The sequence below is a fragment of the Delphinus delphis genome, chromosome 6 (genome assembly GCF_949987515.2).
Source record: "Delphinus delphis chromosome 6, mDelDel1.2, whole genome shotgun sequence".
NCBI lineage: Eukaryota > Metazoa > Chordata > Mammalia > Artiodactyla > Delphinidae > Delphinus > Delphinus delphis.
This window is the reverse complement of record NC_082688.1, coordinates 36,018,221-36,043,900: the sequence shown is the minus strand read 5'-3', so window position 1 is coordinate 36,043,900 and position 25,680 is coordinate 36,018,221. Positions and strand designations below refer to the sequence as shown.

General features: G+C 39.3%; 1 protein-coding gene across 6 annotated transcripts in view; it reads left to right on the top strand.

The window, feature by feature from the left end:
• The window catches only part of MELK (maternal embryonic leucine zipper kinase), a 78,567-nt gene that overhangs the window by 33,548 nt on the left and 19,339 nt on the right, over window positions 1-25,680 (top strand). For 3 of the 6 annotated variants that reach the window (XM_060013386.1, XM_060013383.1, XM_060013384.1), the window contains 4 exons: window positions 8,324-8,392; window positions 9,811-9,909; window positions 23,428-23,556; window positions 24,382-24,441. In XM_060013386.1, coding sequence (XP_059869369.1) covers window positions 8,324-8,392; window positions 9,811-9,909; window positions 23,428-23,556; window positions 24,382-24,441 — 357 coding nt within the window. The remainder of the gene's footprint in view (window positions 1-8,323; window positions 8,393-9,810; window positions 9,910-23,427; window positions 23,557-24,381; window positions 24,442-25,680) is intronic. The other 3 variants (XM_060013389.1, XM_060013387.1, XM_060013385.1) reach the window with 1 other exon arrangement.

The following is a 25,680-nucleotide window of genomic DNA, read 5'->3' as shown; positions in this document are numbered from 1 at the left end:
TGCGCTCTAGAGCCCACGAGCCACAACTCCTGAGCCCATGTGCCACAACTACTGAAGCCCATGCGCCTAGAGCCTGTGCTCTGGAACAAGAGAAGCCACTGCAATGAGAAGCCCGCACACCGCAACGAAGAGTAGCACCTGCTTGCTGCAACTAGAGAAAGCCCACATGCAGCAACGAAGACCCAGTGCAGCCAAAGATAGATAGGTAGACAGACAGATAGATAGATAGATATTTTTTAAAAATTTTTAAAAAAACACAACTGAATAGATCTAGACCACCCCTAAGTGTTCTCGGTTTTTAGCCTGTATCAGATACGCTTAACCAAGATTTTGTGGTTTTATCCACAAAGATAAAATAAGTGACTGTTAATACCTTATTGAAATTAAGCTACACTGTATCTGTGGTGTTCCTCATTTACTGACTTAACTCTAAGCTTGCTTTTTTTTTTTTTTAACCTATCTGGACCCAAACTCCTATGCTATTTATTTGCCTTCATTTGCTATTACTGCGAGTTCACATTCATATGGCAGCCATGGAATTAATGCTCCTAATTATTATTATATATATAAAATATATAATATATATTATAAATATATGTAAGTATATATGTATATATTTTTTGGGGGGGGCCGCGCTGCTTGGCTTGTGGGATCTTAGGTCCCCAACCAGGGATCAGACCTGGGCCCATGGCAGTGAAAGTGCTGAGTCCTAACCACTGGACCTCCAGGGAATTCCTGATGCTCATAATTATTAATGTACTGTTTCACCAATACGAGATGAGTGTACCAACATACAAACTTCAGTGTTCTCTACTTTTATTTATTTATTTGAGTACACTAGTGGATCCTGGATGAATCCTTTGGGGGAGGGGACTTATCCCAAGATAATATAAAATTGTTACATCCTAATAGTAGATATTAAATCCAAGTTTTGATATTTTTGGTAAATCAAATATTTCTTTGGTACAGTGAGTATGGTAGAAAATGTCTAATTCTTGTTCAATAGAGATTTAGCCTTCCTAATTAATATTATTTACTAATACTGTATATTCTTTGTTTCTCCTACTCTGAATTTCATTTTTTTTTAGTTTTTCGTGTATTTGCAAGTTGAAAATTGATTCAGATTAGGACTTTTATGCATTATTATGGAATTTAATTTCACACATTATAGATTTTGAAATTTATTGTAATCTTGGCTCAGAACTATTGTTCCGAGTCACAGTGTAATACAGTCTGCTGGTTGAATCTAATTAAGGTGTCATATCACTTGCATGCAGTATGTATCTTTGCCTAGAATGTTCTAAAATTCCTCACTTGGGAATAACACTTCCCTCAGTTCTTGGTTTGATTGAAAAACCCAGCAATATTTGACACACTGTATGTAACTCTTGTTTAAGAGGCAGACTTTGTTTATCTTTTGTGTTTGTTGACTATTTTAAGCAAAATGCTAAACTGCAGTTTCCAGCATGGTTACTAATAGACTGAGTATTAATCTTATTAATGTCGCATATTCATCTGCTGTCATTGCATTCAAAGACAAGCGTGACTGTATTCCAGTTCTGGGTACACAAATATTAAGGAAATATAACTAATTTAGTAAATGAAAGTTGAGTAGCTTGAAAGTAAAATTGCTTTCTAACAAGTATAATTTATAATTTTAAAGAAAATGAGCAAGTTATCTCTTTATGAGATAATACTTTACAATTATAGGGTTGACTGCAGTACTATTATTATGTGTTGGAGAGGTTGATCACCTGCCTTTCTTAGTACTGTATGAAAAAACAAACAATTTCAAGCCCATTAGTATTCCCAGGATTATCTCACTTATTAGCACACAGATCTTTTTTCCTCCTCCCACTTGGTTTCTCCCTCTATTACCTGTTTCTTAATCTCATTTGCAAGGTAATCAGCCCTTAAATAAACAAGAATTCTCCAAAGATTGAGCAGAAACCAGGGTTAAGGGGCACAGGCCTGGTTAACACAGGGCCTTTTGTGAAGATGCTCTTCCCCAGCAGAATTGTTCCTCTCAAGGCCTTTTCTATTTGATCCTTAGATATATACTTTCAGTATTTAAATAAGGAGCCTTTCTCCCTGTCTATTTCTAGGTATCCTTAGAACTTCCAGTGTGGTACAATGGAAAAAGTATCGTATCTCTCTTCTAGTCCTGTCTCTACCCCTTTATTGCTCTATAACAGTGTTTCTCAACTTTGGCGCCATTGACAGTTTGGACTAGATAATTCTTTGTTGTGGGGGACCGTGTATTGTGGGATGTTTAGCAGCATCCCTGGCCTCTACCCACTAGATGCCAGTAGCAGCCCCCAAATTATGACTATCAGAAATGTCTCCAGACACTGCCAGATGTCCCCTGGGGGACAAAAATCACCTCCAGTTGAGAACCAGTGCCTTACAACGTTGCAGGTATTTGATTTCCCTGGCTGAGACAGTTTCCTCATCTGTGTAATGTAGTTAGTAATCCCTGCCTACTGCACAGGATAAAATATATGTACAAGTGCTTTGTGTGTTTTTAAGTACTGTGTACAAATAAGAGGTTGGGGTAAGCCTGGCAGCAGAACTCAGCTCTGGACTTTATTTCTGCTAGTACTTCAGTGTAGAGAATGAAGCTGAGAATGTCAGGTCTTGGTGATGGGGCACAGGCCTCATGCTTTGTTTGTCGATAGTACTCTATAGAGCTGTTCTGTTCAAATGGAGAAAGTGGGTGGGTATGTTTCAGGAGGTGATGTGAGCAGGACATGACTAGTTGATGTGTTCTTACCAGGCAATGCTGAGATCCTGAGGCAGCTGCAGTGAGGCAAAGCTCTATTGAGAGGGCATGTGCATCCTCAGAATGACTCTAGCCTTTCTTACTATACTGAATATTTAGCACTCTGGCATGCATGGCTTTGCCAACATGCCATCTTTGCTCTGCTACCTTTTTGAGTAGCCCTATCTTCCCCTCCTATTTATTTCAAATTGAACAAACATTTATTGTCTCTTATGTGCAAGGCATTGGTCCAAGTGCTTTCACATACATTCTCTTCCATTCCTTTTATAACCCTGTAAGTGGCATTACTATACTTGTTTCACAGTAACAGTAGTAATAGTAGTAGTAGTAATAGTAATAGTAGTGGAGGCAGCAGCAATAGTAGAAACTAGACGGTATTGAGTTCTTACTCTGTGCGTGTGCTAAGTGCTTTATATGTATTAAATCATTGAGTGCTAGCAACAATTTATGGAGTTGATACTGTTATTATACTTCTTTTTACAGATGAGGAAACTGAGGCACGGCAAGGTTAAATAGCTCATCCACACAGCCAGTAAGTGGTAGACCCTGGATTTGGATCTAGGCAATTTGTCTCCAGAGCCTACTCTTAGGAAACAGGGTCAGAAAGATGACATAACTTGTACAAGCTCAAGGAGCGAATGAAAGGCAGACTAGGATTCAAACATAATGTATGACTCCAGTCTCTGCCTGTTTCCAGTGTGCCAAGCACCACACTTCTCATTTACTTAACCTCCCTGCCTCTCTCTGGATAGGATTGCTTCTATGATGCTAACTTACAGCACAGCACAGGGGATCTATTAAAAGATACTTCGTGAATTCAAGTTGGGAAGATAAAAGGGGTGATAAATAAGAGGCAAAGAGGAACTTGGAATCAGGCTCGTGGAGCTCTTGTCATTCAGTGCTTTGGTCTGAAAATTGATTTTTACATCTGATTTCTATAGAATTCTGCTACTTTTAGTTAAGAATGCTTTTGTTTTGGATGGTAGTTTTTGAATTTAAAGGCATAACATTTATTTTATTACATAGTTCTGGTTATGGACCTGTTATCTGTGTGTTGGAGCAGACCAGAAAGGTCTAGAACCTGGAACCAGATTTATCCTCGGGGTGGGCAGGTGATGATAGGAGAGAGGTAATGCAAGTAAGTTAAACCCTTATAGATGGTATATTAGTTTCCTAGGGTTGTTGTCACAAAGTACTACAAGATGGTGGCTTAAAACAACAGATATTTATTCTCTCACAGTTCTGGAGGCTAGTCTAAAATCAAGGTGTTAGCAGGGCCATGGTCTCTGAAGCCTCTAAGGGAGACTCCTTTGCCTCTTTCTAGCTTCTTATGTTTGCCTGAAATCCTTGGCATTCCTTGGATTATAGATGCATCACTCCAGTCTCTGCCTCTGTTTTCATGTGGTGTTCTCTCCTGTGTGTTTGTGTCTCTGTGTCTAAATTTCCCCCTTCTTATAAGAACACCAGTCATATTGAATTTAGGGCCCAGCCTAACCCAATATGATCTCATCTTAACTTGATTACTTCTGCAGAAGCCCCTATTTCCAAATAAGGATGCATTCACAGGTTCCAGGTGGACAGGAATATTGGGGGGTCACTATTCAACCCAGTGCATATGGTATCCAGAGAGTAAGCAGCAAATGGCTTTGTGTGCAGTCAGCATGAGGAGAGACCCACTGGAGTAGGTGCAGGTTCTGACCAGTGAGTAAAGCAAGACAGGACACTCTAGAGGTTGTGCAGGTTGTGATCAGAAATTCAGGTAGATCATGACCCTTTGATCAGTGTAAGCAGGTAATAGGCCGGTCTCTACTTTCTGTGGGACCCTGGCAAAAGCAGGCTACGGTATTTGAGGTACCAGGCATCTGATCAGTTTGCCGAGAAAGAGAACATGTCAGGTACCCAGGATTTGAATCATGAGTGGCATTTGGTCTCAGGAATAAGGAAAAGCTCAGCTAAGAGAGTGGGGCCAACTAGATCAGGGCCAGCCATGCAGCAACTGTGACTCGCTTCTGAGTCCCAGCGAGGTGGCTGAAGCATCCAAAAATACCCCCTTCCCAGGGATAGACCTGGAGCCCAGGCAGCAGTGAGCCTTCAGTGCTTGGTGGATGACGGATAGTAAGGAGAAATGAATTAGAGGCTTCATTATTATAATTCACAAACAAACTGTCAGCATCTGACATTGGCAAGTGTTAAGGTGCCCTGGCAAGATATAAATAAGAGTGGTATCTCTGGGTACTAGTGAGTGCTTTAGATAAAGGGGAATGAAAAATTTAATAACATTAAATGTCATTTGTAAAATGAAAGCTCTTGTCCTTCCTAGGAAACACTTTGTAGGTCAGCCTGTCTGCTCTCATCAGAGAGGCTGAATCAGAGGTTGAGTTGTTTTAACGTTAACACCTTTTCTTTTTAAATAAATTGCTTGATAACACTTCCTTGGAACTTTGACTATTTCTTTAACATATTCAAAATCCAGCCTGTCATGTAGTTCTAGGATTCTGAGTGATGTATACTGTCTGTTTCTTCCCTCACTGTTAAGCTGGACTGATTTCTGTGAGAATTATGTCCTAGACAATTCATTTGTAAGAACAGAGAACCCCAATGCTGGTGCTAGTTGAAGCCTTCTTCACCTACTTGCCTCCACCGTTCTAGCCTCGTTCAATTACTGTTGGGTGTGTGTGTGTGTGTGCGCGCGTGCTTGCCCTTGTCTCCCTGGACCTATGATATATTTCTAACCCAGGATCCTCATTCAGGTTATTTTGTCATTGATTATTTTTGGGAGCCCTCTGGATTCCATCAGACCATGTTCCTTAGTTTCCAAAGTTATCACAAACAATTCTGTGGTGAATGTTACTGTTCATAACACTAATAAATTTTTGTATGCCAAATTATTTGCTTAGGATAAATTGCTATAAGTGAAATTGCCAGATCAAGGATATGTGATCTTGAATGCTTTTTATACATATTTCCAAATTACTCTTCAGAAAAGTTTATGCTCTCTCGTTGTATATATAAGCGCTCTTATCCCCGAACTCTAACACTGGATAACTTTTTTGAAGTTTATCAATTTGGTAGATCATTTTCGTTTAAATTAATGGCTTTTTTTTTTTTTTTTTTTTTTGGCTGCGTTGGGTCTTCGTTGCTGCGCGTGGGCTTTCTCTAGTTGCAGCAAGCCGGGGCTACTCTCTGTTGCAGTGTGCGGGCTTCTCATTGTGGAGACTTCTCTTGTTGCGGAGCATGGGCTCTAGGCGCGCGGGCTTCAGTAGTTGTGATGTGTGGGCTCAGTAGTTGTGGCTCGTGGGTTCTAGAGTACAGGCTCAGTAGTTGTGGAGCATGGGCTTAGTTGCTCCACAGCATGTGGGATCTTCCCAGACCAGGGCTCAAACCCATGTCCCCTGCATTGGCAGGCAGATTCTTAACCACAGAGCCACCAGGAAGTCCCTAATTGCTTTTTTATTGCTAGATTTAGTTGAACATATTTTCATGTTTATTAACCATTTAAAAGTTCTTGTTTTGGGAATTACCTGTGAATATTCTTTGCCCATTTTCTTTTGGAGTGTATGCTTTGATCCCATTTCTTCTTTTATGGAACATATATTAATTGAGCACCTTTTATATGTTAGGGCCAGACAATTTCTAGGTGAACAGCACAGACAAAATCCCTATGATTAAAGAGTTTATATTCTAATATAGTGAGGCAGAAAATAAACAAATAAATATGTAGTATGACAAGTAGGGATAAGGACTGTAAAGAAGGTGCCATGAAAGGCAGGTAGAGATGATGGTGGGCAGGGATGCTATTTATAAAGTTGGTTTGGGGAGGCCTCATGATACCACTGGTATTTAAGGGGAGACATGAAGAAGATAAAGGCACAAACTCTGCTGATATTGGGGAAAGCATTATAGCGGCGGGAACAAAGAGTGCAAAGGGCCTAAGGCAGGACTGTGTTTGACTTGTGATGTGATCATAGTTTGATGAGTGCGGGAGAGAGTTAGGAGGTGAGTTTCAGAGGTAGCAAGGAGTGGGGTGGATGTGGGGTTACAGACCACATAGGGCCTTGGAGCCAGAGTGAGGAATTTGGATTTCATTCTGAGTGAGTTGGGGAGCCATTAGAGCGTTTTGAATAGTGAAGTGATATGACCTGACCCAACGTTTTGAAAGAACATTGGTGTTGGTAAGTAGAGACTAGACTGTGAGGGACAGCGATGGGCTCTGGAAGACCAGTTAGGAGCCTCTTGCAATATATCAGATGAGAGACCCTGCAGGTGTGATACAGGTAGTAACAGGTGATTCTGGATATATAACATAGAACCAATAGATTTGCTGATGGATTGGATGCGAAGTGTGAGGGAAAGAGGAGCTAAAGAAGATCCAGGGTTTCTGACCTGAGGAGCTGGTAAGGCAGTCGCCATTTGCTGAGAAGGGGAAATGTGGGAAGGAGAGGATTGGTGGTGATCTGTGAGAGCTTTTTATGTGATGAAGTGTATTAATCTTTTGCCATTTAGGCGGAAAGGTTTTTTCCCTCAATTTGTTGTTAATTAGCTTTGTTAGTTGTGTTTTGCTGTACAGAAATGTCAGCTTTTAAATCTTGTCATCTGTTAATCTTTATAGTTTTTTGGTATTGCTGTCATGCCTAGACAGGTTCTAAAAAATAATCACCGATGCTTTCTTTAAGTATTCTCATGGTTTAGTGTATGCATTTAACTCTTTAATCTGGGTAGAATTAATTTTGATATAGACTGTGAATTACAGTTCAATCTTAATTTTTCTCATATAATTAACCTGTTATCCTAGCATCATTAAACAATTTGTTCTCTGCTAAGAAAAATGATTCTATCATTTCCTTTGAATTGGGAAAGAGGGGTGTGTGACAGATTGTGTGAAGAGGTATTATATCACGTATTTGTGTTTAGCAAGCTCCTAGTCTTGTTTTGGTTGATAACTTGGTGACTGTAATCTCTGAGTATAACAGGTTATAAACATTTATCTCCTGAGTCTCTTCCATTCCCAAAAGAGGTACTTGCCTTAGAAGGTGGCTTTCATCAGTTCCCTCAATGATTGTGAATTCTGCCTTGCGGATGATATGTGACCTGTTTTTAACCACAGCCTGTGTCCTCCTACCAAATATGCTTTTCTGTGACCCACTTTTGTCAACTGACAATTCCTCTGGGATTATAAACTAAAATATTGCTTCAGCAATAAAAGCACTGACTACAGTGTATACTTCCTGTCCATTTAATCATACTATAGATTCCAAAGCCCTGTAACATTTACGTTTGCCACTCTTACATTATCTGTGCTCTAGCCCTTACCCGATAATGTGGATATTTTAGAGGTAACAATATATTGTGTTTAACTAACTGGATTTTCTTCTTTAAGGCAAGAAATGGGTTTCTTATGTTATTAATAATGTTTACGAAATCTTAAACTTGGATGAAGTCCTCAAGCTTGGAAGTAAACCTCCAGCATGTTGTTAACCTTAGAAATTTGTGTTAAGGCTGATTGAACCTAAATCTCTTAAATGCTTTCTTTGTTTTTTGTAGAGAGGGAAATATGAGGTTCCTAAGTGGCTCTCCCCCAGTAGTATTCTGCTTCTTCAACAAATGCTACAGGTAATCTTTGTTATTTATTTTAAAATAATAGAAGTCTTTTGTTATTATTTGATTTTAAGATGTCTGTAGTGCTACTACATTTATCTATCAGCTGTAAAAAATTCCATTCATTGTTATCTACTCTGCAGATATTCTCTACTAGGTGCTTTCTTTGCAAATGCATTTTTTAAAAAAGACTGCTACCATATATCTTTGCTGACTTGGTTTTTCTTCCTTTTTCCTGAGCATTGTCTGTTTTCTCTAACCAGCTCTTGCTCCACTGTTTTCTGTTTTCTTGCTCCCACTCTTTTTCCATTAGATATATAGTAGATACGAAATAAATGCTTAAATGAGCTGATGTACAATTGAGTGGGCCTCATGATCTAGTGCAGTGGTTCTCAAACTTTAGCATGTATCAGAATTGCCAAATGGGCTTATTGAAACACAGATTGCTGGGCACCACCCTGAGAGTGTCTGATTCAGTAGAGCTGGGGCAGGGCTAAGAATTTGCATTTCTAATAAGCTCCCAGATGACACTGATACCGCTGGTCTGGGAACCACACGTTAAGAGCCACTGATTTGGTGTTATGATCTCTAAGGGTGAAAGACAGGAGTGCTGAAGTCTAGTTATCCACTCTACCAAGCAATAGGCATGCCACCTAACCAGGTTCTGACCTATAAAATGGGGATTCTGAGCTTGGCCTCAGTGCTTGCTACATAGTATTACGTGGATAAAATGAGATTAATGGGAAACACTTTGAAAAATATGAGTACCTTATTAGCAATATTTTTTTCATTATTATGTATTCAGTTTTTCCATATATTAAGCCATCTCTACTTTTTATTCAAAATTTACCTTAAGCTCATCTACCTTGAGTAGGGCAAGACCACCAAATCTCCGTAATGAGATTGAAAACACCTCATCCTTTCTTCTAATCTCCCCAAAACTTAATCTTTGTTGATTAATTTGTCTCTCCTCACATTTGAAAATTACAAATGGAAAAGAAAGGTGTGCTTTTCAACTTGTTATATGTGATTGTAAGCTCATCGGAGGTAGAGATTGCATATTCAGTGTGAATGCCCTGCATTGTGCCTGCTTGAATATTAAATTGGTGAATATTTCCTGTGAATAGGTTTTCCAGCAAAAGACTATTACATCATACAATAGATTGACTTAACTTCATGAATAATGTCCATACCAATGAAGTTCATGTTTGTTAAACATTTATCTTCTAAGCCTGTGTTGGTAGCTATAGTTTTCTTGCCTCTATTCCCTTTTTAAAAGAATTTATTCCAAGGCCATTTTAAGGTCTTTGACAGCATTTTTGTGATGATAAAGTTTACATCTGTTCTGATGAATTTTGAGTTCTCAGGAGGAAAGGTGTTCTATGCTCTCTATTTAAAATGTTAATCTCCAGCTACCTCTCGATGGCCACTAGGTGGACCCAAAGAAACGGATTTCTGTGAAAAATCTATTGAACCATCCCTGGATCATGCAAGATTACAACTGTCCTGTTGAGTGGCAAAGCAAGACTCCTGTAAGTAAAATGAAATCCAGTAAAATTAAAAAACAAAGACAAAAACTTTGTGTGGATTCAGAATGTATCTGAATGTGGATTCAGAATGTATCTGAATGTGGATTCAGATGTGGTCTAAATACAAAAGAAAATATATTTTGTAAACTTATCTGTCAGATTGGTGTTTGGGAGATTGTAACTGAATTGTATATTTGCCCATTAATCTCTAGGACAGTGGCTCCTAACCGGGCCTGCACATGAGAATCACAAGGACCTTAAAAAAAAGTGTCTGTGCTCTGTCCCACAGCAATTAATGGATATTTTTTAAAAGCTCCCTGGTGTTTCTCACGTAGTCAGGATTGTGAACAGTGCTCTGGGAATCTTAGGCAAGTTACTTAACTTTTCCAAACCTATATATTTGTCTGTAAAAAGTAGGTTAAACCTGTTCTTTCTATTTCCCAGAGTAGTTATAAGGTTATAGAGGTTCTCAAACTTTTAAGTCTGAGGGCCCCTTTATGCTCTTCTTATTCACTTATTAAAATATTTAGTGATCGATTCATTTAAAAGTAACAGTACTAAACCTATTACAGTTTATCACAAATATTTTTATGAAAAATGACTATTTAAAAAATAAATTTAGTGGGAAGACTAGCATTGTTTTACATCTTTGCAAATTTCTTTAAAGTCTAGCTTAACAGAAGACACTTGGATCTCACCTGCTTCTGCATTGTTTTGCTATGATGTTTTGATTGGAGATCCTCAGGGGTCTACAGACCATACCGTGAGAACTGGTCTAATATATATATGAAAGAACTTTATTTATTTATTTTTAACATCTTTATTGGAGTATAATTGCTTTACAATGGTGTGTTAGTTTCTGCTTTATAACAAAGTGAATCAGTTATACATATACATATGTTCCCGTATCTCTTCCCTCTTGTGTCTCCCTCCCTCCCACCCTCCCTATCCCACCCCTCTAGGTGGTCACAAAGCCCTGAGCTGATCTCCCTGTGCTATGCAGCTGCTTCCCACTAGCTATCTATTTTACGTTTGGTAGTGTATATATGTCCATGCCACTCTCTCACTTTGTCACAGCTTACCCTTCCCCCTCCCCATATCCTCAAGTCCATTCTCTAGTAGGTCTGTGTGAAAGAACTTTAAATAACACAAAGTACTATGCAAGTTTAAGCAGTTATATTAATAACTATTCCTACATTAATGTTTTAAAAAATAGTTTTTAACAAATGGCAATTTGAACTTGGTAAAAATGTGAGCATTATTAAAGGGTATATATAATATTTTTTAATTGAAGTATAGTTGATTTACAATATTGTGTTAGTTTCAGATGTACAGCATAGTGATTCAGTTATGCATATGTATATTTTTTCAGATTATTTTCCACTATAGGTTATTATAAGATATTGAATGTAGTTTCCTGTGTTATACAGTAAATCTCTGTTGCTTATCTATTTTATGTAAGGGGTATGTATACTTTGTATATTAGCGAACTATTGCTGCATAAAAATCCACCCCAAAATTTAGTGACTTGAAACAATAATAATTTACAATTCTGTGGATCAGCAGTTTGGGGCTCAGCCAGACATTTCCTGTGTGAGTCTTACCTGGGGTCACTCATGTGGCTGCAGTTAACTGGTGACTTGACTGTGACTGGATGGTCTAAGCCTCACTCAGAAGACCAACTGTTTGTGCTGGTTATTTGTTGGGCCACACTGTCCAGCGGGCTAGTCTGGGCTTCTTGATATGGCAGCTAGATTCCAGAAGAAGCCAGAAAGTGGGCAAACCCTAACACTCAAGCTTTTTTTTTTTTTTTGCCTGCACCGCGTGGCATGTGGGATCCTAGTTCCCTGACCAGGGATCAGACACGCGCCCCCTGCATTGTAAGTGCAGAGTCTTAACCACTGGACTGCCAGGGAAGTCCCACACTCAAGCATTTTTCAAGCCTCTGCTTGCATTGTGCTTGCTAATGTCTGGCCAAAGCAAGCCACAAGACAAAAGCCAGAGCTAGTATGGAAAGTATAGCCATCAAAGTTGGTACAGTTCTTATCCTCTTTTCATAGATAAGGAAATCAAGAAATTAAACATAACTACTTCAGAAATAAATCTAGTGAGAAGAGTGGCACTGCTTTACATCTTTGCTGATTTCTTTAAAGTCTAGCTTAATAGAAGACACTTGGGTACTCATCTGTTTCTGCATTCAGTCTGTTTTGATATGTGTTGTTTTGATTAAAGCATATGAAGAAAATGCAGCCTTACACAGATACATAGTTAGAAAAGCATTTTAATGCTTTAAAGGAGAAGTGTTTTAATAGCCTTTTCAGTTAATTGGGGATGTTTTTTTGACAATCGACTACAACGTCTGCAATGGAGAGGGGTATGTGCATGGATCAACAGAATAGCTTGGATACATGCCACATTGTAGACCTGATACAGCTGTGGGGTATTTGCTTTCTGGAAGAATTATACCAATAAATATAAATACTTGGAAAAATAGACTATGTTTGTTTTTAACCCCTTCTCACTAGTCTGCCCACTGTTATGACCATGCAGCCTGATCTGAAATTCCTCCTGATTCTCCTATGACTGTCAACCCCTAAAATCTCTCTTCTCCATATTTCCTTTAACCTTCTAAGACATCTTTAGTATCTATTGAGCAAACACAATTAGAGCTGCAACTTAATGCTAACAACCATCAACACTGAGAGCCTAGGACAGTAGAGTATACGGTGTCTGAGCAGCGCAGCAGCAGGGCCAGGGGAGCTGTGATGTGCCCTTGTGAGGTGGAGAACATGGGTGGTGCACATGCCTGTGTTCAGCCATTGGGGGTCATCATTTCTCCACATGTGGGAGGGCTTTGCATGTCTTCTCAGCCGTGATCCTTAATAGGGTAGGATATGCTACTGTTTGCAGTGGAACAGATGCCCAAATGAAGAAAGTCTCTGATTTCAACAACACAAATATTATTTTAAATTGGGGCACAATATAAGGTAAGATACATAGTTTTGAGTGTTCCAAAAAAGTATATGATTTTCCTTACATCTTAGTATAATAATTACTAATATTTATTGAATGCTTACTATAATAGAAAAGTGTGCTACTGTAGTACTATAATATAATATAGACAGAGCCCTTAGATAGTACCTTTAAAGGCTTTGTGTTTTTAACTCTTATTAACTCATTCAATCCTCATACAAACCCTCTGAAGTAGGTACTGTTATTGTCCCCATTTACAGGTGAAGCAACTGGGCACAGAATCATGAAATAACTTGCCCAAGGTCAAACAACTAGTAAGTGTAGAACCAGGATTTTAACCCAGACATAAGGGCTCCAAAATATAATGGATCTGACAGGCCAACTAATTCAAACTCAGGGCCTGTATTCTGTGTAGCTGTAGCCTTTGTGATGAGCATTAGTTGTCTGGTCTCTGTTGGAATAGCTACTGGAATAGAGTCATGGAGAGGTGGCATTATGGTGTGGTAGGAAAAACCCTGGGCTAGGATGAAAAATGCCAGTTTCAGGCAAATTGCATAAATTTTTCTGAGTCTTCATTTTCTCACCTCTAATATGGGTATTCTAATGCCAGTCTCTTCTGTATGTTTGGATCCTGTTTTGTCATCTATAGAGTGCCTTTAAATGTTATGTCATTAATCTGTCATGTCTGCCTTACAGAGCTGTCGCAGGGATCAAATGAGTTATATACAGAAGAGCTATAAGGGGTTATTGCTTTTTGAAGTATTTGCTTTTCTGCCTCAGTATTGTGTTTTATCAAGAGTGAACTATAAAAAATAATTCAGATTTACTTGGATATTTAAGGTATAGATGCTGTTCTGTAACTCTTTGTATGATCTCCTTGTATCATTTTCACACGTAGCTCTAGTACCCAAATATTGTATCAAATAGAAGTTATATTCAGTTCTATTTTCTGCCCTACTGAACAGGAAATGTAGTAGGCACGGATAATCCAAAGTAATTGGCTAGCTTTGGGTATGCATTTTTGTACTTAATTTAACTGGAGCATGTGTGGCTGAGAATTCAGAGTACTTAAAGTGTTGAGCCCCTTTGGAAAACTTGAGATAAACCGTATTTTTCAGACTTTGGTGTCTTGTCCCACTCTTTTCATTCTTTCCAGTTCAGGAGCCCAGCAAAGAAGATAGCATCTCCTTCCTACCTTCCTTCCTTTCCTCCACACACCTTGTGGTAAAGTTACAGAGCAAGAAGCTATGGGGGAGAGGTTTTGGTTTTTAAGAAAGTAACTTAAGATCATGGAGGGAACCCCAGAAATCATTTCCTTCATGCTTGAGCAGTGGTATCAACAAGAAGATACCCAACTGGGTGATAAAGTGTCCAGGCGTCTGAGGTTGAGCCCTTCCTGAAGCAGGAATCTACATTTTGGGGAGCTGCTAAGGTCAAAGCAACACAATGAAAACTTACTTGTGGCATTTTTGACTTTCATAAAACCATCAGTATAAACCTTTGTGGTCTCCCCATTCTCCTTAGCCCTTGAGGTTGAGCTTGTACCAGCCAATCATGCAGGTCATTGTCTGTACTGTTCCTCTAGTTTCGTGATGGCAACATGACTTTCTCTTGAGTCCGATGTTACAAGTGTGGTGTCCAGAACAAGGGAAGGTCATGATATTGCTCTGCCACGTGCTGGTACCTTGAAGGTCAGTGAGAACCTGAACTATGTGATCTAAAGAAAGGGCCAGAATGGTAAGGGGGGTTAATCATTAAAACAGTGGTTAAAGGAACTGGAAAAGAGAAAACTTGGAGAGGAAAGGTTGTTGATAATAGGAATATTCAAATTTCTGAAAGTTCTTATACCAAAGAGGAAATAGAATTATGACTGTTAGTAAAAATAGTTAGCAGTTTTTTGAGGGCCTACTCATTTATGGTGATGTATTAGGTACACCCCATAGGTTACATATATTGCAAGGCAGGTGCCATCTCTGTTTTACAGATGATGAAACTGAGGTTCAGAGCGGTGTAGTAATATGCTCAGGGTCACACGGTTATTTTGTGATGTAATGATTAAAACCAAGGTCTCTCTACTTCCAAAGCCTGTCAGCTGTCAGATTGTACCAATTCACAGTGGGTAGGGATCACAGGGAGACAGATCTTAGGGGAAGAGGAAGAAGCTAACCATCTCAGCCGTTCTGGAGAGGAAGACTTAAAGCAGAAAATGAAACATCCCATATTGGGGCTGTTGTGAAGCGAATTCTTACATTGGAAAGATGACTTTTTTTTTTTTTTTTGCGGTACGCGGGCCTCTCACTGCTGTGGCCTCCCCCGCTGTGGAGCACAGGCTCCGGACGCGCAGGCTCAGCGGCCATGGCTCACGGGTCCAGCCGCTCCGCGGCACTTGGGATCTTCCCGGACCAGGGCACAAACCTGCGTCCCCTGCATCGGCAGGTGGACTCCCAACCACTGCGCCACCAGGGAAGCCCCTGGAAACATGACTTTAAAATTACATTCCTTATGATTCTTTTCCCATATTATTTTATGAACTCCTGTTCCAGGTCCAGGCCAGACCCTTCCTGCCTTTTCATTCTCAGTGATCCTTGTTTGGTTCTGAGAACTCATTTCTGGCCCCATCTCTGGTGAGGTCTCATCATGCAGGGATCACAATACTTGGATAATTTCTGTCCTTAAGCAAAATAAAGTTTGTGTAGCGGCTGTGTCACTTCTTCCTTTTAAAAATTGTGCTTTACTGGTACCTTCAGCGTAATGATGATTGTGCAGCATCTATGGCACCATCATAACGGCTCCTTGGATTGTGCTAAACCCAAACATAACCTGGGGGACGATATGCTACAAGTCTGAGCCACTCTTTTACCCAGTCTGTTGTCCTGCCAGTGATTTTGGATGCCTAGATGACTGCTCTGGGATGCAAATACCGGTCCCTGTCTTGCGGTAGGGGAGGAGAATATAGTCCCTTGGCTGCACAGCAGAATTGTAACAGTTGATCAGATGATGAGGGGGATGTGAAGGGCTGGGAAAGAGCTCATCATCTTCTTGAACTTCTTATTGTTATCTGCTTATATCTTTAAAAATTGCGGAGAATGTTTATTCGTGTTTTTTTTTTAAATAAATTATTTATTTATTTATTTTTGGCTGTGTTGGCTCTTTGTTGCTGGGCGCGTGGTTTCTCTAGTTGCGGCGAGCGGGGGCTACTCTTCGTTGCAGTGTGCGGGCTTCTCATTGCGGTGGTTTTTCTTGTTGCGGAGCAAGGGCCCTCGGCGTGCGGGCTTCAGTAGTTGTGGCTCGTGGGCTCTAGAGCGCAGGCTCAGTAGTTGTGGCACACAGGCTTAGTTGCTCCGTGGCATGTGGGATCTTCCCGGACCAGAGCTCGAACCCATGTCCCCTGCATTGGCAGGTGGATTCTTAACCACTGTGCCACCAGGGAAGCCCGAGAATGTTTATTCTTACCCAAGAGTTTGACAAACTCATGTTGTTTTTACATGTTGGTGTTTGATTTTGCCAGGTAATTATGGTAATTTTAAAATTTCAAAACCATAAATATTTTGTAAGTTTTTGTTAATAAAGTTGATAAAATTTTTTTGTAGCTTATTCACCTTGATGAAGATTGTGTAACGGAACTTTCTGTATATCACAGAAACAACAGGCAAACAATGGAGGATTTAATTTCACTGGTAAGAAATACAGCATGAATTCGAGAGTAATATCTTTTGTTTCATCATTGTTTTTTATTTTATCAGTACATTAAAAATAGTATAGCATTTTTCAGACCTATGATTTTACCATGGGTGTAAATATTGCACTTATTTTATGTTTATGTGTGTTTTCCACTCAACTCTTTTTTCTGATGTCTGGTGGATATACTCTTTAAAAATGAGATTAATCAAAGAGACAATGGAAAAAAAACTTTTAAGAAACAGAACAAATGAGTCCAGAGAATTGACAGAGTTTCAGTTTTGACTACTTTAAATTCTCTAACATGGAACTGTGATTCTGTTGTAGAAATGAGGTAAACACAAAGCAGTTTTCATTTTACCTGAAAGCAACCTTGTAGCATCGTATCACCCCCAACCTTATGAACCAAATACCATGGAATCATCATCATGATTTCTGGTATTGGATCATTTTAGCTCTTTCAGATGCTTAATCTCTAGATGACACATGTGGTTTTTTTCTAGAGATGGAGGCACTCACAGCTGTCTCTGAGTACAATCTAACACGATGGGCAGGGATTGCAGCCAACATGGCTCCTGGTTCAGTACTATGTCTCTCATCACCTATGAATCGTATTTGTTTTTTTCTCTTTTCTAACTTGAAAGGTAAAGGCCTTAAGCAATTTTTTTTTAAACTAACCAAACTTTACTAAGCCACAATTTTTTCAGTGAGGAGGAGATATGAAGGAATTCTTTTGAATAACATAATACGTCTTTTGAATGACAATTCCAGACAAACGGAACATGTCTGGAAAACAGAATGATAATTTACTTTTTCATGGAATGAAAGGGGATGGTAAGAATTGGGAACTGCTGCCAGATATGTCAGGTCCTTAGTATTTTACAATGAAAATTCGAAGTTTTCGTGTAAACAAGTTAAAAAAAATTACATGACCTTTTCTTTGGAATGCTCTTTAATAGAAAACTATATTTTGGATGCAAAAAATTTCTTTTTAAATTTTTTTTATAGAAAATTTCAAACACCTACAGAAGTAGAGAGACTAGTATAATAACAATGGTTTTCCATGTACTCATCATCCAGTTTTAACAGTTATTAACACTTTGCCAATTTTATCTATATTCCAACACTACCCTCCATCTGCCCTTTTTAGCTAGGGTATTTCAAAGCAAGTCCCATGTATCATGTCATTTTATCCAGAAAAAATTTAGTATGAGATTCACAAACTTTTAAAATCTGAATCTTAAAACTAACATACTCAGAATTTCAAGAATCATTAGGAAAAAAAAAGTCTTTAAAATAGTATCCTTTATGTGGTGTCTACATATAATTTTCAAACTTAAAAGTGAAATGGAAATGGGAATTGTTTTCTTACTTCTGATACAGAAAACAAAATAATGAGGCATGATAGATTGTTTTCTGGTGTTACATCTCTTTAAAGATCTGTTATCCTGAAAGCTAGGCATGACCAACATCAAGAACGTGTGAGGAAAGTAATAGTTTTTCTTCTTGTGTACCTTTCCCTCATTCTTAAATGCCTGTTTATACTTACTTTCCAGTCCTAGGGATGAGTAAACAACATCTTCTTAACCTTGCCTGAACATTGTAATCACCTAGGAACTTTAATCCTGATGCCTAAATCCCACCCCCAGAAATTATTATTTCATTGGTCTGGGGTATGGCATAAGCATCACAATTTTTAAAAGCTTTCCAGATGATTGCAGTGTGTAGCCAGGAGTTGAGAAGTATTACTCTAGATTCTTGCCTTCAAAGTGTGATCTAGAATCAGCAGCATCAGCATCACTTTGTGCTTGTTAGAAATGCAGAATCTCAGTCCCACCTCAGACCTGCTGAATCAGAATCTGCATCTTAATAAACCCTAAGTGATTCATCTATACATTAAAGCTTGTGAAGCATTGGTCTAAGTCAGTGGTTCTCAACTGGGAGTGATTTTGCCCCTCAGGGGACATTTTTGGTTGTCACAATGGGGATGTGTGTATATGCTAATGGCATCTAGTGGGTAGGGGCCAGGGATGCTGCCAGATATCCTAGAGAATAGCCACTCACCACAAAGAATTATCCAGGTCAACTATAAAATAGTGTTGAAGTTGAAAAATCCTGGTCTGGGTGGTCTCAGAGAATTCACATTGGTTCTAGGTACTTTCCAGTTTAAAGAGCCTTGGGAAAACCAGGTTTGAGATCAGCCGTGGTCTGTTTTGGCATCTTGGGAGCTCTAGGGGCTGGCTAGACAGGACAGAGATAAGTTTAATGTGATCCATGCTGGGTATGGTGCTGCTGAGCTTTGTGTAAGAGAGAGAAACAATATTATTCCCAAACATTCAACTCATGGAACTACCACTTTTATATTATATACATGAGCATTCTTTTTTTTTTTTTTTTTTTTTGGCGGTACACGGGTCTCTCACTGTTGTGGCCTCTCCAGTTGCGGAGCACAGGCTCCGGACGTGCAGGCTCAGCGGCCATGGCTCACGGGCCCAGCCACTCCGCAGCATGTGGGATCTTCCCGGACCGGGGCACAAACCCGTGTCCCCTGCATCGGCAGGCGGACTCTCAACCACTGCGCCACCAGGGAAGCCCTACATGAGCATTCTTAAACTGCTTTTTGTATGTGGAAGTGAGAGTCTCTCATGTGTCATGATTTTGAGCCATCTCATAGTCCTGTTGAGATTTTCTCCTGTGGTGCTAGAGCTTCCACTTCATAGCTTTCCTTACTTTCCCCCGATCTTCCAGCCTTGAGTGGCTCTGGATTGTGAAGCAGCCAGTTATGTATCTGGCTTCGCTGAGGGTCGCATGTGCACATGAGAACCTACAGACCAAGACAGATCCTTTCCTCTCACCCCTGCAGTGCAAACACCCATGTATTCTGGTGGTGGAAGTTTAAAGATTGAGGGCCTCGGGAGCAAGGTCAGGAGAAGGATGGTGGGCCACTCCTCAATTTCTCAAACCCTCTGTTCCAGTAGCTGCCTCTCCTCAGCCCAGGTGCCCGGGCAGTCCTTTAACATTTAACTTGCCTGAACAGTAACTGGGGATTTTAAAATGTTTTTTGTTTTCTAGAAATGGAACCTTCTTTATAACAGGTAAACCTGTTGCTTTACTTTCAGACATTTGACTTTCAAAAGAGGGAGCTGCCTAAAAGATAAGGGAGACATTGGTTGCATTAGACTTGGGGATCGACATCACCTGAAAAGCATTACTAATGTGTTGATTTATCTGTTATTAAACATAGAACTCCCCTGTGCATCTTATTTTAATAAGTAGTATGAAGTGGCTATGGCAAAAAAGTTATTAAAAGGATGCTTTTTTGCCTAGGGAAGTAGAGTTTCCAGGATTATAAAACTGAGGCCTATTTAGAAAATTCCACCTAAAACCCTTAGCGCCTTCCAGGTATTGTTTACAATGCCTGGGTTATGCCATTGTTGACAAGCAAGTGGCAACTTGTTTCTGAGCAATTGTCTGTAATCAGTTTATGGCATCTCTTTCAAAAAGGCAGCTATCACCCATGAGACCATGGATGTGGGAGGTACAGAAAAAACCTTTTTTTTTTTTTTTCAGTACGCGGGCCTCTCACTGTTGTGGCCTCTCCCGTTGCGGAGCACAGGCTCCGGACGCGCAGGCTTAGTGGCCATGGCGCACAGGCCCAGCTGCTCTGCGGCATGTGAGATCTTCCCGGACCGGGGCACGAACCTGTGTCCCCTGCATTGGCAGGCGGACTCTCAACCACTGCACCACCAGGGAAGCCCCCAGAAAAAACCTTTAACATAGCTTCTGGAAAGTAGAGAGTGATTATAACTATGTAGTTTTCACCTAGTTTCCAAGTACCTCCTCCATGAAACCTTTTCCGTCCCTCCTTTCCCCCAACCTTTCTGGATTAAAGGCAACATTCCATGATAATTTATCACAGTGTTATACTTCTTCCACTATATTGATAGATCCATTATGTAAATTTCAAAGCATATACTATGATTGTGGCCATCTAAAATGTTAACAGATAAAATTTATTAATAAAATCAGAGGTGATAGTAGACCTCTTTGGATCGTGCACTTTGTGAGGTACATAGCACAAAATATTATTTAGCATTAAAATTTAACACTTTTGTAGGGCAGAGGGTCTCAAAGTCTTGAGTACATTATTTAGAAACTTTCAGTCATTCACGTAGATTGAACAGACATGTTTACATCAACACTTCCTAAAACCTCACTAAAATAACAGTAAAGGAATAAAAAGACAAACAATTCACAATGAAGAGAATAAAAGAGGAGACAAAAAAAATGTCAGTAAAATTTTAGAAGTTACAAAATGGCTAAGTGGCAGCTGACCTAGCACTTTGGAGAAAGCTGAAAGCAAAGTGCCTGCAGTGGGAAAAGGCAGTAAGCAAATTGATTAGAGCCCTGGAGCTCCAGAAAAGCTCAGGAATCAGAGGTCCTAGGAACCTCTGGAGTCAGGGAAGTGAGCAGGGTGGAAACAGGAAGGTTGGTTGAAAGTCTGTATTAGGAGCAGTTAGATTGCTAGGTCCCTCTGTTTGCCTTGTGCTGTATGATAGCCACCTCTTCTCCACTCCAGCAGAAGATTGGAGACATTGAACAAGAGGCACTCTTGTACCAGATGCAGCTCAGGTGGGGGTGATGAGCCATTCTGAAATGGATGCATTGACACACACATTCCTCTTACTGAACAGTGAACCACTGCCTCTAACTCTCTTCCCTATTCAACTCTGAGAATGCTGGGATCAGGATTTTATCCTAATTGCAGTGGGGTTGGGGAAAATATTGGAAGACTCATCTCTAGGGAAAAGCCAAGAGAGCCAGGTTCCTGTCTCTTCACCTTAGAGAGAAGCCCATAAGGTAATGAGCAGGCCTAAACTACACAAGAGTCTTAAGTAGCTGCGTATTATACTTTTTGCTTTCAAATAGAGACAGACAGCCAAAGATCACCAGACTTTTGAGGACGGCCTCTAACATGAAAGTCAAAGATCAAAACAAATGGGGTGGTGGGAGAGAAGGAAGAAAAAGCAAACATGCTCAGAAAAAACAGATAATGCAGGGAGTGGAAGAAAATAGCCAAGAAACAATAATTAATATTCTCTGAGATAAGAGAAGCTATTTCTTTTTTGAAATAGGAATAAGATGACTAAAAAGTAACATTTTAAGAGATACTCTTGAAGATTTAAAATATGACTACAGAAATGAAAAGCTCAGTAGAAATGTTTGAAAATGAAGGTAATGTGAAATCTTTCAAAAGTAGAACCTAAAGACAGAGAGATGCACAAAGAAAAGAGAAGGGGTAAGAAAGGTCCAACATAGACATAATAGAAGTTGCAGGAAGATAAAACAGAGAAGAAGAAGGGGAAGGAAACCATCACAGAAATAGTACAAGAAGAAATATTCCAGAACTGAAAGGTATGAGTTTCTAAGAATGAAGGGACTTAACTAGGGTTTGGCAAAATGGATGAAAATAGATTCACACAAAGGCCTGTTTTAGTGAAATTTCAGAAAACTAGGGGGGAAAAGGAGATCCAAAAAAGTTTCTAGAGACAAGAAACAAAAGGTCATACACAAAGGCTTGGGAATCAGAAAGACTTTAGATTTTTCGATAACTGTGCTAGAAGCTAGAAGACCATGAGACGGTGCCTTCAAAGCTGTGGAAATTATTGTCAGCCTCGAATTCCATACTCAGGCAAACCAGAGTCAAGCGTGTGGATAGCATACAGTCATTTATCAGACATGCAAGATCTCAAAAATTTACCTCCTCTTCATCCACACTCAGGAAGTTGTTGGGGGAAATGTTCCACCAAAACAAGAAAGTAAACGAAGAGAAAGGAACAGGTAGGATCTAGGAAACCAAGGGGTATATTGTAGAATAGAAGTGAAGGGAACCCCTCAATCGACAGTTGAGTTGCAGGCTGAGAAAGAAGCCAGCCCAGAGTGGAGCATAGAATGCAGACATCAGGTGGAATGTCTCCAAAATGAGACAGAGGAGGAGACAGATTAGCTGATGTGTTGTGAACATGTTGGGAGGAGGTGAAGAGTGTTGGAGAGTGTGGAGTTGAGTTAGTAAGATGACTAACTGCTTCTTTTTTATTTTTAACTTCAAGAAAAAGTTTCAAAAGAAGAAAATGCAAGGATAGTACCCTGTGTGGTTTGGTTGCAGGGCTGATATTCAACCAGTATGGCCATACAGATTATTAAGATACTAGAATATTTGTATACTGATTGGTAAATAACTACTACACTGAGTGCCCTCCCTGTTGCCCTGTAACCTCCCTTAGGCCTGGTACCTCCCTCCGGTCCTGCCTCATATCCAGCAATTAAAAGGTTAATAGTTGGCATGGCAGGGGTTTCCCAGGAACCTACTCATATTTTGGCCTCTGTTTTGATTCACTGGGGTCAGGGTACCAATTAAGTATTTTGAATATTGCCTTTACTTAGTTGCAAATACTATTTATATAATCATAATAATGTAAATGTTGATTTAACTAAAAATTATAAAACTATAGTAGGAGGATGCAGGGAAATATGTTCGGGGGAAGGAAGGAGTTGTAGTAGAGCTAAATTCTTATTTTCTATAGTAAGAAATCTAGAGATAATATCCGAAGCTGAAAAAAATTAAAGCTGTATATGCAATTAATTTAGAAATATAGAAAAAACAGCCAAAGGTGCCTTTTAGGAAGTGGAAATTGTGTGTGTGTGGGAGTGGTGTAGGGGATTGCTGTCTTTCATTATATGCTTTAAAGCCAAAAAAAATATCTAAATTCTGAATGTTTGTTACATTGAGGAAAAAATTAATTTAAAATAAAACATTATTTCAAAAAGCAAGTTTAGTCTTCTAAACAATTTGATTTTCTTTTCCTCCAGTGGCAGTATGATCACCTCACAGCTACTTATCTTCTACTCCTAGCCAAGAAGGCTCGGGGAAAACCAGTTCGTTTAAGGCTTCTTTCTTCGTGTGGACAAGCCAACTCGACTGCAGTCACAAACATCAAGGTGAATGTCAGAAGCTTTTGTGTGAGTGCCTTCTGCTCTTGCCATGTGCCCATCTTGTTCATAAGTGGATACATGCCAGGGAAGTTAACTTTGCTGATGTCAGGGGCCCACAAGCAAGACATTTTTATGATCTAAATATTTTTGATGAGGAAAATGGGAAATTCTGAATGCGAACACTAGAATTTTGAATGTCTACATGGCATTAAAAACAAAAAAATTTCTCCCTCCCCTTTTTTCCACAAAAGTAACTCCTGATGTAGAATAATTTTAAGCCACAGATAAGCTAAAGGAAAATAGAATTTACCTATAAAGCTACTACCACCTATAGATAAAATAGTTTATATTTTATTGTATCTTTCCAGTCTTTTTTTAGTATGCTTGTTTATATAATTTATGTAAATTATAGGACATATTATACCTTATATAACATGAAGTTTCAGTGAATATTTTGATACTCACTTATATTAAGGGTTTAGGTTGTTTGTTTTGAGCAGCAGCTGTAGCTCATGCAACTCAAATTCCTTGTATGAGTTATAACCAAATTATTTTTTTCTATTTTGTTGTCTTTGTCTCATTTTCCTTTGTCATGAACATTTAGAATGGTGGAGAAGCCTTACATATTTGGAAGCACCATGTCATTCCTAAGTGCTCAAATTAGTGTCTGTTTTCTGTGTGATTCTTTGTATCTCCCATGCCTTAAAATTCCACCTTCCAAATACTTTGCCAGATAGGTGTAGAGCTTTGTAATGTAATCTTCCCTCCATTAATTCAAGTTGCAGTTTAAATGGTTTTAACATTAGGAAACTGTACTTTTGTCATTCTCAGAGAGAAAGAGTTGGCCCTCTTCATGGAATCCAGTATAGCAGAAATGATTATGTGTGTGAGGTGATATTTTTTTCTTTAGATCTCAAAACTCTGTTTTTAAAAAATGTTCAAATGCCACCTCTTTCATAATCTTTTTTTGAACGCTGAATGCCCCCCCCGCCACCGTCATTTCCTTTAACAACTCAATTTTGACCTCTCTTCAATCATGTGCTGCAGGTATAGTGGGTCTTTTGTCCCTGCCAGACCTAATTTGTCTCCCTTCTCTCCGTAGTTGGTCTTTTGACCAAATTAAGAACCAAAAGTGTTAGTGTAAGGGGCTGTTGTGTAAAGAAATCTCTGAAGTGAGATAATCTTATTGCTGGGTTGTTTTTCTAATCTGTTCTTCGAGAGTTGTACTGGGCTGGTGAATATCCCATGCCCAGGCAGATCTTTTACCCACGGACTCCATGAATCATCCTATCCCTCATCCTGCTCACAGGGCAAACCCTTTAAAGTCTCACACCCAAGTCAATACCTTTGGGTCTAAGAGGACACAAAAACATAAACTTTGCTTCTGATCAGGGTAATTTCAGAAAGATATTAGATACCTCCATACTTAGAATAAACCTCAGCTAAATTTTAAGGTTTATGACACCCCAGTTAAGGTTTAAGACCCTAGTTTAAAAGGTCTTAGACATTTTCCTAAGCCATTAGATTTTCTTATATCTGGATTGGTGTGGTCTCAATTCATCTGCATATGTGAGTCATAGAGTATCCAAGTAGAAAGGATCTGGGAAGATGTTTACTCTTATCTTCCATCTAATGAGCATTTATTTACCTAATAATTTAATCATTTGGGCATTTATATTATTGAGCCAATTTTTATAGCCAATAAAGAGATATTTTAATGACAAGCAATGAAGTAGAAATCAAATTTTGGGTTTTTTTTCTGGTCTTTATGCAACTCACTAAGGCTTGAAGCAAGCTATATAGTCTCTTTGTGCTATTCTCCTCCTTGATAGAATCACTCTTTTTTCTCTGGAGTGTTGTTTATAAGAAAGTAAGTAATTCTGAACGGTTAATCAATAGATGCCACTTTCAGTGAAACAATAATACAATCTGATCTGAGAATCACAAAAGACCACGTATCAACATCATTAGCATTTTCAGGCCCCGTGCTAGCTCTTGGGAAACAAATCTGTGTACAGGGTAGTGCTTGTTGTCTAACAGTTAAGTTGAGGCAAGCTATACGTATAGATAATACTACATCGTAGTAGGTGGCGGGTGCCAGCTAAGCGCTAGAGGTGTGCGGTAGGGGCT